At 52.8% G+C, this 12,010-nt stretch overlaps 1 protein-coding gene across 1 annotated transcript; it reads left to right on the forward strand.

Moving 5' to 3' along the window:
- Nucleotides 1-6,018: 6,018 nt before the first annotated feature.
- On the forward strand, nt 6,019-7,017 carry LOC137454369 (oocyte zinc finger protein XlCOF26-like). Its single transcript, XM_068164415.1, has one exon. The coding sequence runs from the start codon at nt 6,035-6,037 to the stop codon at nt 6,764-6,766; it is 732 nt and encodes a 243-aa protein (XP_068020516.1). The 5' UTR covers nt 6,019-6,034; the 3' UTR covers nt 6,767-7,017.
- The last annotated feature ends 4,993 nt before the right edge of the window (nt 7,018-12,010 follow it).

The raw sequence follows: 12,010 nt of genomic DNA on the forward strand, positions 1-12,010 counted from the left end.
GGGGCTGGTTCTTGAGCTTGGGGGCTGGGTGTGAGCTTAGTTGGTGATTCTTGAGTTTGGGAGTTGGGTCTGAGCTGGGAGCTGCTTCCGCACTTTTGATCTGGGTTCTTAAGCTTGGGAGCTGGCTCAGAGCCTGGAGCTATTTCTTGAGCTAGGGAAGTGGTTCTGATCTTAGCTGCCTGTTCAGGAGCTCGGGATCTGCTTTTGAGCTTGGGGACTGGGTGTTAGCTTGGAAAAGGGTTCTGACCTTAGTTGCTGGCTCTTGAGCTCATGGGGGCTGGCTCTTGAGCTTGGGAAGTGTCTTATTCAACATCTTTGTGGGGGACATGGACAGTGGCATTGAGTGCACCCTCAGCAAGTTTGCTGATGACACCAAGCTGTGTGGTGCAGCAGACACGCTGGAGGGAAGGGATCCATCCAGAGGGACCTTGACAGGCTGGAGAGGTGGGCACAGGCCAACCTCATGAAGTTCAATAAGAGCAAGGGCAGGGTCCTGCATCTGGGTCGAGGCAACCCCAGGCACAAATACAGGCTGGGCAGTGACTGGCTGGAGGGTAGCCCTGAGGAGAGAGACTTGGGGGTGCTGGTGGACAAAAAGCTCAACATGAGCTCTCAGTGTGCACTTGCAGCCCGCAAAGCCAATCAGATCCTGGGCTGCATCAGGAGAAGTGTGGCTAGCAGGTCGAGGGAGGTGATCCTCCCCCTCTACTCAGCCCTGGTGAGACCCCACCTGGAGTACTGTGTCCAGTTCTGGAGCCCCTATTACAAGAGGGATGTGGAGGTGCTGGAACGTGTCCAGAGAAGGGCCACGAGGATGATCAGAGGGCTGGAGCACCTCTCCTGTGAGGACAGACTGAAGGAGTTGGGGCTGTACAGTCTGCAGAAGAGAAGGCTCCGAGGAGACCTAATTGTGGCCTTCCAGTATCTGAAGGGGGCCTACAGGAAGGCTGGGGAAGGACTTCTCAGGATCTCAGGTAGTGATAGGACTAGGGGGAATGGAATGAAGCTGGAGGTGGGGAGATTCAGGCTGGATGTGAGGAGGAGGTTCTTCACCATGAGAGTGGTGAAGCCCTGGAATGGGTTGTCCAGGGAGGTGGTCGAGGCCCCGTCCCTGGGGGTGTTTAAGGGCAGGCTGGATGAGGCTCTGTCCAGCCTGATCTAGTGTGGGGTGTCCCTGCCCATGGCAGGGGGGTTGGAACTAGATGATCCTTGTGGTCCCTTCCAACCCTGAATGAAACTATGAAACTAAGTGGTTCTGACCTTAGTTACTGGTTCTGGATCTTGGAGGCTGGTTCTGACCTTAGTTGCTGGTTATGGAGCTTGGGGCTTGTTCTTGAGCTGGGAGCTGAGTCTGCACTATTGATCTGGGTTCTTGAGCTTGGGCACTGGTTCTTGAGCATAGAGGCTGGATGTGAGTTTGGGAAGTGGTTCTGACCTTAGTTGCTGGTTCTGGAGCTTGGGGCCTGGATGTGAACATAGGAGCTGGTTCTTGAGCTTGGAGGCTGGCTCTGCATTTCTCATCCGGATTCTTGTACTTGGGAGCTGACTCTGACCTTAGTTGCTGGTTTGTGAGCTTGGGGGCTGGGTGTGAGCTTGGCCCCTGCCTTGAATTTAAAATGTGAGAGTTCAGGCAGTTGGAAGTTGAAGCTGAGCTGCTTTGCACTGCAGTGCTTCAGAGTTTGTGATGCTCCAAAGGCAGATCTCAAAGAGCTGCTGCAAGAGTTGAGCTGAAGTGGCACAGTGCCCTGCAGAGGCAAAAAGCTTTTCCCTCCCAGTCAGCCACTGGAATCATCTCCCCAGGGCAGTGGTGGATTGCCCTGCAGGGCAGAGTTGGAAGGCTCAGCTTGGCAGGGGGCTGGGCCAGCTCCTTTCCAGTGCAGTGTCAGCTGGCAAGGTTGGAGCAGCTGAGCCTTGGGGTCCCTTGCAGCCTGGCATTGTGTGGCAGCAGAGCTGTGCTGCTGGTTTTGAGGGCACTTGGAAAGCTTCTGGAGCATTTGTGCAGAGTGTGCAAGACATCCCTGAGCCTAGCAACTCCCTCAGCTCTCTTCAGAATGAACTCTGCAGAGCTGGAAGAGCTTTCCAGGAATTTGGCAGAGGTTTGGAGGAGTTTGGAAGGGATTTTGGTTCTCCTCCTCCTCCTTGTCCTCTTCCTTGTCCTCCTCTGCCTCATCTTTTTCCTGCTCTCCCTGGAGGCTGCCCTTAGACTCCTAGAGTCCTAGAGTGGTTTGGGTTGTCAGGGAGCTGCAAAGGTGCTGCAGTCCAAGTCCCTCTGCAGTCAGCAGGGACATCCTGCACTAGCTCAGGTTGCCCAGAGCCCTGTCCAGCCTGACCTTAAACATCTGCAGGGTTGGGACCTCAAGCCCCTCCCTGTGCAACCTGTTGCAGTGTTCCAGCAGCCTCCTGGTGCAGAACTTGTTCCTCACCTCCAATCTCAATCTGCTCTGCTCTAGTTTGAAGCCATTGTCTCTGGTGCTGTCCCTGCAGGCTTTGCAAAGAGTCCCTCTGCAGCCTTCTTGTAGTCCCCTTCAGGTACCAGAAGGTCACTCTTAGGTCTCCCCAGAGTCTTCTCTTCTCCTCTCCAGGCTGATCACCCCCAGCTCCCTCAGCCTGTCCTGGTAGAAGAGCTGCTCCAAGCCCCTGATCATTTTTGTGTCCCTCCTCTGGGCCTTCTCCATGAGGTCTATGTCCTTCCTGTGTTGAGGGCTCCAGAGCTGGCTGCAGTGCTGCAGGTGAAGTCTCAGCAGAGCAGAGCCAAGTGCCAGGATGGCCTCTGTCCATCTGTGGCCCTGCTGCTTTTGGTGCAGCCCAGGCTGCCCTTGGCCTTGTGGGCTTCAGGCTCCCCCTGTCTGTTCCTGTCCAGCTTCTTGTCCAGCAGCACCCCCCAGTGCTTTTCTGCAGGGCTGCTTCCTATCCCCTCCTCCCCCAGCCTGTCCTGATTGTGAGGATTGTGCCAGGCCAGGGGCAGGACCCTGCCCTTGCTCTTGTTGAAGCTCAGGAGGTTGCCCTGGGCCCCCTCTGCAGCTTGTCCCCTTGAGCTCCTCCAACTTGTTCTGCAGGGTATTGCCTTAGGTTTCAGGAGGCAGAGAGGCTCTCTTTGAGCCTTGTGAAAGGAGTTGATGCCAAGCTGTGGCCAGAGGGTTGGATGGAATTGGGCAGTTTCCATGGCTGTGCTGTTCCGAGCTGCATCCTACAGTGCAAAGCATCCAATCCACAACAATCCATAGTGTGCCTGGGCCTCAGGACCCAACAAACCTCCCAGGCCAAAGCTTCCACCAAAGCAGGCCAGAACCCCAGGCCCCAAATGCCTTCCCCCTCCCCCATGCCTCTCTGCCCCTCCTCCCCCCATCCCCAAGAGCTGCAGTTACAGATTCTGGTAGGCAGCTCCCACGTGAGCCAGGTTGCTCCAGGCTGCAGTTGGCAGCATTGCCAAGGCCTCAAAGCTCCTCTGCAGAGAGAGATGCCAGAAGATGTTGCTGGGAGCAGAGAGGAAGGGCAAAGGAGGTTGGAGATCCTGTGCTATTCCTTTGAGTGAGTGCAGGCCTTGTGGGAATGAACTAAGCTAGATGACACTTTGTGGTGTCCCTCTGGACTCTGCTGTCCCTTCTGGAGGTCTCTACTCTGTGGTGTAAGACATCCCAGTGCCTTCCACCCACCACAGGGATTCTCCTCCATGCTCTCATCCAGGGGTTTCTGTAGGGCCCTACTGGCTATGCAGATCAGCCCTGGGTCCTTGGTGGGGTCGTGGGGACTCTGAGAGGGCAGCAAGTGGGTGGAGCCGGAGCACTGGATGGAGAGATGGAGGGTGAAGGCTGCAGGGGGTGGGAGGGCTTAGTTCAGCAGCTGTGAGGCTCTGCCTGGCTCCTACCTCCAATGGTGCTGGCAGCAGCTGACCCCAGAAGCTCAAAGCCCCAAAGGCTGCCTGGCTCAGGACAATCCCCTGACCCCTCCTGACATCCAGCACAGCCCAAGCAGGCACTCAGGGCTCCTAGCCACACAGCCCAGCCATAGCCCATGGCAGAAGTCACCTGAGGTCTCACTCCCTCTCTGTCCCCCTTCCTCTCATCAGCTGCTGCATGAGGTATCTGCAGGGTCCCTCCCCAGCCCTCATCTGTAACCCCCCCTTGGCTTGGTGCTGTTCTTTCAGCCCTCCAGCTGATCCCAGCCTTTAATCTCAGGCCCCTTTCATTCTTGTGCTGCTGCTTCCAGCCCAGTTCCTTAGATGCTTCCTCAGCCACAGCATTTCCCACTCCACCCTTCCAGCTGCAGTGGCAGTGGAGGTGAGGGACACAGGGCCATGGGACAGCCAAGGCAGCAGGGCCATGGATGTGCTGGGAATGAGGGAAGGGCCTGGGTGTGCTAAGGCAGGAATTAGGCCTTGTCCCCCCAAGAAGGGGAGAGGATCCAGGGCCCAGGTGGCAAATGTGTGTGCAGGGAATGGCAGAATCTGGCAGCATTTGAGGAGGTGAAAGGAGTGAATTGTGCTGCAGCTCTGCCTGTGTCAGCTGGGAGATGAACAGCAGCCCATGGGCACTGTGCCCTCCCATCCAACCTCATTTTCTCTTGTAGATGTGGAGTGGCAGTTCCAGGAGAACTGCAAAGAGCAAGGTGAGAGAAGGGAGGGAAGGAAGCCAAACCCTTTCCACTGAGTCTCTTTGGGCTGCAGGTGTGTGAAGGGTGCTGGAGGTTTGGGCAGGAGCCAGAAACTCCTCCAGCATCCCAGTGAGGGCTGAAGATGTTTAGCAAGAAGCTGCCCAAGTCCCTTCCCCCTTTGCTGTATCTCCAGAGGTCATGAATCTCCCTTTGTGTGTGTCCTGAGGGCTGCTCTGATCTTCTGTTGGGGAGTGGGCAGCAGAGAGGTGTGCAGGGCCGAGCTGAGCACAGAGTGGGTGTGGTGGGGGCAGAGCCAGGGAGGAGAGCGGGATCCAGAGCAAGATCTGCTGGCAAATGCAGCTGCAGGCAGCAGAGGCCTGGGCAGGCAGTGGGAGGAAGCTTTAGGCAAGGGCTGGGAGAGGCTGTGTGGAGGCAGCTGTGTTGTGGTGCTGGCCTGCAGCTGTGTGCTGGGGACTCTGTGCTGGGCAAGGAGCTGAGTCTGCACTTGTTGAGGCCTCCCATCTTGAGCAGCCCTGGCTGTGTGCTGTGGCTGTGCTGCTGGGCTTGGGAGCTGCCCCCAGCAAGGCTGAGCTGTGCTGGCTGGTCCTGGGCAGTGCTGAGCCATCCCTTGCAGGTCAGTGCTCTCCTCTGAGCCCTTTACTTCTCTCTGTGGCAGGAGCTATGTCCCTCTTTCTCCCATCAGCCCTTCCTCTGTGTCCTGGGAAGAGTAGAGTTTGTAGGACTGCCCCTTGGAGCAGGCCAGCAGGTATGGAACCCAGAGTGGGGCAACATCAGGAGGATCCCAGGCCCCCAGGGCACCTCTCAATCTCCTCCAGCCCCTCCTGCCCACCAAATTTTACCTCTCCAGGGTCTCTGAAGGACATCAGCTGTGGTGGGAGTCAGTTGTGAGCAGGAGATGATGTTTGGGGGTTGGGATCTGGAGGGTGGTGGGAGAAGGTTGGAGGTGGTTTGATCTTCCTTGGTCAGTGCTGCTGCCTCCATTGTCTGAGCCAGGGGAGATCAAAGGACAGGACTACTCTGGCAATGCCACGAGGCTCAAGGAGAGTAGGACAAGACCACTTGTAAGTCCCAGGGTACCTCAGGCCACTGATCACAGAAACCTGGGGTCTCAGCACAGGTATTAGAGGTCTGAGCCCAGACTGTGGCAACAAATGAAGGTTTGAGTTCCCCTCTGCATTCTTTCCTGCAGCTGGGTGTTGGGAGTCAGGGAGTGCCATGACCCAGGCGGGATCTGAGGGTTTGAGGTCCTGGGCTCAGGTGCTACCATCTTCCCTATTGCAGAGCTGTGACCCCTTCCTTCTGCAGTATGGCCTCACAGAAGGACCCAGACACGAGCTGGGAGGAGAAGCAGCACGCAGAGATCAAGTTGGAGAAGCCAACGTGCAGCCCCAAGGGAGAGGATGAGGAGGAAAAAGAGGACAAGATGGATGACGATGATGATGCTGAGGAGAATGGTGACTATGAGTATGAAGAGGAGGACAATGATGACGATGAAGGTGACCAGGATGAGAAGGGATGTATGGAGGAGGATGAAGCCAGAGCAGGTCCCTCAGTGCCACCCAAGCAGCTTCCTCAGTGCCCTGAGTGTGGGCAGAGCTTCCCAACTGGCTCAGAACAGGTGAAGCACCAATGCCCTCACTCTGGTACCCGGCCCGTCGTCTGTGCTGACTGTGGCAGAGGCTTCACCCACAAGGGTGATCTAACCACTCACTATCGTGTGCACACTGGAGAGAAGTCTTTCACCTGTACTGCCTGTGGCAAGAGGTTTTGCAGGTGCTCTGGCCTCATGCAGCACTGCCTCACACACACTGGAGACAGGGCTTTCACCTGCACTGTCTGTGGCCAGAGCTTCACCCGGAGCTCATCCCTCGCCATCCACCACCGCACCCATCCTGGTGAAAGGCCGTACAGCTGTGCTGACTGCGGCAAGAGTTTCTCTCAGAGAGCTGGCCTCTGGCGACATCGCAGTGTGCACAGCACCGAGAAATCCTTCACCTGCAGGGACTGCGGCAAGACCTTCAGTCGCAACGACACCCTCACCATCCACCGCCGCATCCACACCAGACAGCGGCTATTTCCCTGTGCTGAGTGTGGCAAGAGCTTCACCACGAGCACCAGACTCATCCGGCACCAACTCATCCACAGCGGAGACTAACCAAACAGCTGTGCCGACCGCGGCAAAAGCTTCACCCACAATGGAGCCCTCAGCCTGCACCGTCGTGTGCACGCAGGAGAGAAGTCTTTCACCTGTGCCGCCTGCGGCAAGAGCTTCACCCAGAAAGCAAATTGCAACAAACACCGCTGCAGCCACGCCAGGGACCAGGCCACAGTGCAGAAGAGGCACAAATAGATCCACCCAGGTTCTAACCTGCCTGAGAGCCTTTCCAGCAGATTGAACCAAAATCGCCTCTTTTTTCTCTGCATTTCTCAGAGGCTGGGGGCTCCGCCAGGAATAAACATCTCCTGCCCTTCTGAACACCAATTAGTGCTGATGAGAACAATTACAGTGCTGAGTCAGCACAGCCAGAGCTGCCATTGGAGCTGGGCTGAAATTTGCCAGGGTCTGTGTCATTCTTCCCCAAGTCCAATACAGCAAAGGAGCCAGGTCCATGCCCACAGGTACCTCTGCCTAAGGCAACCGCAGCAGCTGCAGAAGGAGCAAAGCCTCAAATGGAGCAGAAAGTAAATGAACAGGAGAAACAAACAAAGCCAGATGCAAAGTTAAACCCACCAGCTCAAGTGACTGATGAGAAACTAATCTCTCTTGATCCTGACAGCTCCATTGCTCAAGAATTGCTCAACAAATCACACCAGCCACTTTTACAACCCACAGCACCGAGTTTATCCTCTTCTCTTCCTTTAAATGCCACTACTGAAGCTGTTAACTCTCTTCCCTATCCCTTTCCTTTTCCAGCAGGTTTTTACCCTCAGCCTCATTTGGTTTCTATACCGCAGCAGGCAGGGGCTTTGTCTACCCCCCTTCCCCACTTTACAGAGGTGTTTGTGTCCCTCCTGCCACTGCTATGAGCAATATGGGGGTGAGGGATAAGGGGATGCTTTATCAAGGAGGAAATGTGCAGGATGATGTTAAAATGTCTAATGGGTTGTTGATTATTGAACATGTTCCAAGTGTAGCTACACCCTTGCAAACATCAAGTTCTGATGTTTTAAAGGATAAAGATGATAAGGGCTTTATAAATACAGAGATGTTACAGCTGTGTGCAATGCCAGTCGTGGTGGAACACAGAGCAGGAGATGGGACTGCTCCTGTGTATCAGTCTCTGTACTATGATAGCTTAAGAGGACTAAAACATCATTTTGGATCCCCCCTTTGTCTCCTGGTGGATGAGAAGAAAGGTATTCCAAAGGAAGTGGTAGGATAGGATAGGATAGGATAGGATAGGATAGGATAGAGTAGACCAGGTTGGAAGAGACATTCAAGATCATCGTGTCCACCTTATCATCCAACACCATCTAATCAACTAAACCATGGCACCAAGCACTCCATCAAGTCTCCCCCTCAAACACCTCCAATGATGGTGACTCCACCACCTCCCCGGGCAGCCCATTCCAATGTGCAGTCACTCTCTCTATGAAGAATTTCTTCCTAACATCCAGTCTAAACCTCCCCTGGCACAGCTTGAGACTGTGTCCTCTTGTTCTGGTGCTGGTTGCCTGGGAGAAGAGATCAGCACCCACCTGGCTACAACCTCCCTTCAGGTAGTTGTAGATGGCAATAAGGTCTCCCCTGAGCCTCCTTTTCTCCAGGCTAATGGATTATCCACAAGGCCATTAGAATTGATTGTGAGATGCTGGCCTTAGCCCAAGGAGAGGTCTGAGCTCACCGCTCCCCTCTTGGTGGGACCATTAGGTGAGGGGAGTTGTGTGCCTCCCAGGGCAGCTAAGGGCTTCTCTCCTAAGTGGTGAGCAGGGGTAAAGTGTGATCCAGCAGCTCACCAAAACATTGTAAAAGGACCCAGGTGGAATCATTAAGGACTCAAAACCCAAACCAAACCAAACAAAAAAGGGGTGTGTGTGTGTGTGCAGGGAATGTGGTTTGGGAAAGGCTGTTTGTGTTTAGCTTGGCTTTGACAGAAGTTGTAACAATCAAGGGTACTTACAGGCCCAGTCTAATTAAGCCAACTCTTTCAGGGACAGCACCTGAGGGGGTGGCTCAGAGAACCTCTGTGTGTGTGTGTGTGAAACCTGGCAATAGCAGTTTTGTATGTTTTGAGGTTGTGTTTCTCATTTAAACTCAAATGCTGAAGATTCCTTGATGCATGGACAGATGGATTTGTCTTGCTACAATATAAAAGACCTCTCAAGTTTTGCAGGCTGCAACCCTTGGAAAAAAGTTTCCTCACAGCATCATCACAGAAGACATCTTTCAAGGACTCTACCTTCCTGGTGTCCCTGCAGATCCATTTGAATCTGGAAGGAAGCTCTCACTTCAGTTCCAACTGAAGGACTGTCAGGGCAGGGTGTAAGTTATGGATTTGTTCTCCTGGCTTCCAGGAGGAACAGTGATGAAACGAATTTTGTCCTATTTGCTATGGGGTTCAGCATTGTTACTCTTTTACCTTGTGTAATTTTATATAACTGATTCAAAATGTAGTGTCCAATATGCTACTGGTGTCTAATGATGGTGTAAAACAGATTGGTGCCATTAGCCAATCAAAACTCATGTCTGTTGTGAAAATTGTTTAAAACTTCCTTCCTTCCTTCCTTCCTTCCTTCCTTCCTTCCTTCCTTCCTTCCTTCCTTCCTTCCTTCCTTCCTTCCCTCCTTCCTTCCCTCCTTCCTTCCCTCCTTCCCTCCCTCCTTCCCTCCCTCCTTCCCTCCCTCCTTCCCTCCCTCCTTCCCTCCCTCCTTCCCTCCCTCCTTCCCTCCCTCCTTCCCTCCCTCCTTCCCTCCCTCCTTCCCTCCCTCCTTCCCTCCCTCCTTCCCTCCCTCCTTCCCTCCCTCCTTCCCTCCCTCCTTCCCTCCCTCCTTCCCTCCCTCCTTCCCTCCCTCCTTCCCTCCCTCCTTCCCTCCCTCCTTCCCTCCCTCCTTCCCTCCCTCCTTCCCTCCCTCCTTCCCTCCCTCCTTCCCTCCCTCCTTCCCTCCCTCCTTCCCTCCCTCCTTCCCTCCCTCTTCTATCTCTTGATGTGAATCCACAAAGATAAAATCACCTTGTGTATCATGGGAAGGCCCTGTGTCACAGCTCTCATGGAATGGTACTGAAAGTGTGATAAGGAAACAGTTGTGGAGGTTAGCTTTACCACTGGTAAAGAGAACTATTTAGAGTAGAGTAGAGTAGAGTAGAGTAGGATAGAATAGAATAGAATAGAATAGAATAGAATAGAATAGAATAGAATAGAATAGAATAGAATAGAATAGAATAGAATAGAATAGACCAGGTTGGAAGAGACCTTCAAGATCATTGAGTCCAACCCACCATCCAACACCATCTAATCAGCTAAACCATGGCACCAAGCACTCCATCAAGTCTTCCCCTAAACACCTCCAGTGATGGTGACTCCACCACCTCGTAGGTGTAAAGGCATCTTAGTAGAACCTGTACTTCATAGTTCCTTTGCTACTGTGTGTACTACCCACCCATAGGTGTTAGGAATAGCTGTTGATTGTATAATCTATAATGAATCAAGCATTTATCATCTTAGTTGCAGCAATATTACCTTTAAGACTTGTATTATTGATAAGTGTGGTGGTTTAGGCTGGGTGCTGGCCCGGATGCCACTGCACAGACTACACCTGGGAGGTCCCAAGGGGTGGGCCCAGCCCAGGGGGGTGGTCACAGGAAACCAGGTATTGCATTCCCATAATGCCCTGCTCCCCTATAAAACATCCACATGGGGTCTTCACTTCCTCTTTTGTCCCCTGCTGCTGCCTAGGTAAAATGGCATGAGCTGCCTCCCTTGGGCCTGCCCAGGCCCAAGGCTGGGTTTGGGGGGGAGGAAAGAGCCCTGGGGGGTTTGGGTGCACCCCCAGGTAGGGATGGGATGTTCTTGGGTATGTTCTGGGATCTCTCTCTTTTGTCACAGTGCTTGTGGTTCTCTGTACAACTTTCATTGTTGTTTTTATTGGGTTTCTATTTAAACTTTCCATCACTTTTGCAATCCATTTGTCTGAGTTGTTATTTCTGCCTGTGGTGAGGAGGAGTCTGCCCCAACCCATTACAATAAGGACATTGATCAGCAGAGCATGATCATTCCCTTTCGAAGAAGGGCAGAGGCATGGATCCCAGTGAATATGACAAGAGGGTGGGAGAGTGAGAATGGATTGGGTCATGTTCTCAGGCTATTAGACCAGGGACTAAAGGATGCCAGAAAAAGGACAAAAAGATTTGTGGGATGGTTAATGTTTGCCATAATATCAGCTGTGATAATATTAGCATCCCCAGCTGCTGCAGTTACAGCTCTGACAAAGGCATACAAACTGTGGACACAGTGAGAACTTTGTTAGCCAATGTGACAAATGATTTGCAGCTGCAGGAAGCTATAGATGAGGAAATAATGGCAAGGTTATGCATGCTTGAGGCCAGTGTTGTTTGGTTTGGAGACCAACAAGCTGCCTTGCAGCCCCATATGATGCTGCAGTGTGATTGGGAATATCATAAGCAGGACATGTGTGTAACATCCTTGTCTTGGAATGACTCTCAGCATGATTGGAACTCACTCAGGTCACATTTATAAGGGGCCTTTGAAAGCTCCTTGAAATATAATGTCCAAACACTGAAGCATCAGCTGGAACTGCAATTAGCCAATACACAACAGGTGAGGATGGATTCAACATGGCAAGCACTGAACAAAGATCTGAGCTGGCTGAATCCAAACAATTGGTTCTCAGATCTGAATCTACGAGTGTGGGTTAGAGGTGGAATCCTTGTGGTGATTTGCATTGTAATTATAGTGTTAATGGTGTTTGTAATCATAGCCTCCAGGAACAGGAGGATGGTCAGGGCACAAGTGATGGCTGCTGGTTTAAACCATATAAAAATGGGGAGTTGTAGGAAAGCAGAAAGTATTTGTGGAAGGTTTCAGGACAAGAAAGAACAACAGGCTGCTGCTACTGGAAGGCTGGCCTGGTGATAAAGAAGAGCTGAATGTGGTAAACAACCTGAAATGCGAGACAGGAGGACACTTGCCTCCATGCTGGAGAAACTCAACCTGATATGGGATGAAGATAACAATGGCCAGCTGCATATCAAAGGAGAAAATTCAGTGCGCAGCAGTGGTGTAGGAATGTCAGGGAATTGCTTAGCCTGCTGGATTTTTCCTGTATAAACTGCTTGTTCTGTGCCAATAAACAATTCCTGCTCCACCAACAAGGAGTCTGTGCAGGCTTTCAGACAGAGAGGCTGAGGGACCTGGGCTGCTTCAGCCTGCTGAATGGGGTT

Source organism: Melanerpes formicivorus, unplaced genomic scaffold (genome assembly GCF_026170545.1).
Source record: "Melanerpes formicivorus ecotype bairdi unplaced genomic scaffold, bMelFor1.0.p_v2 SCAF_80, whole genome shotgun sequence".
In the NCBI taxonomy this organism is placed as follows: Eukaryota; Metazoa; Chordata; class Aves; order Piciformes; family Picidae; genus Melanerpes; species Melanerpes formicivorus.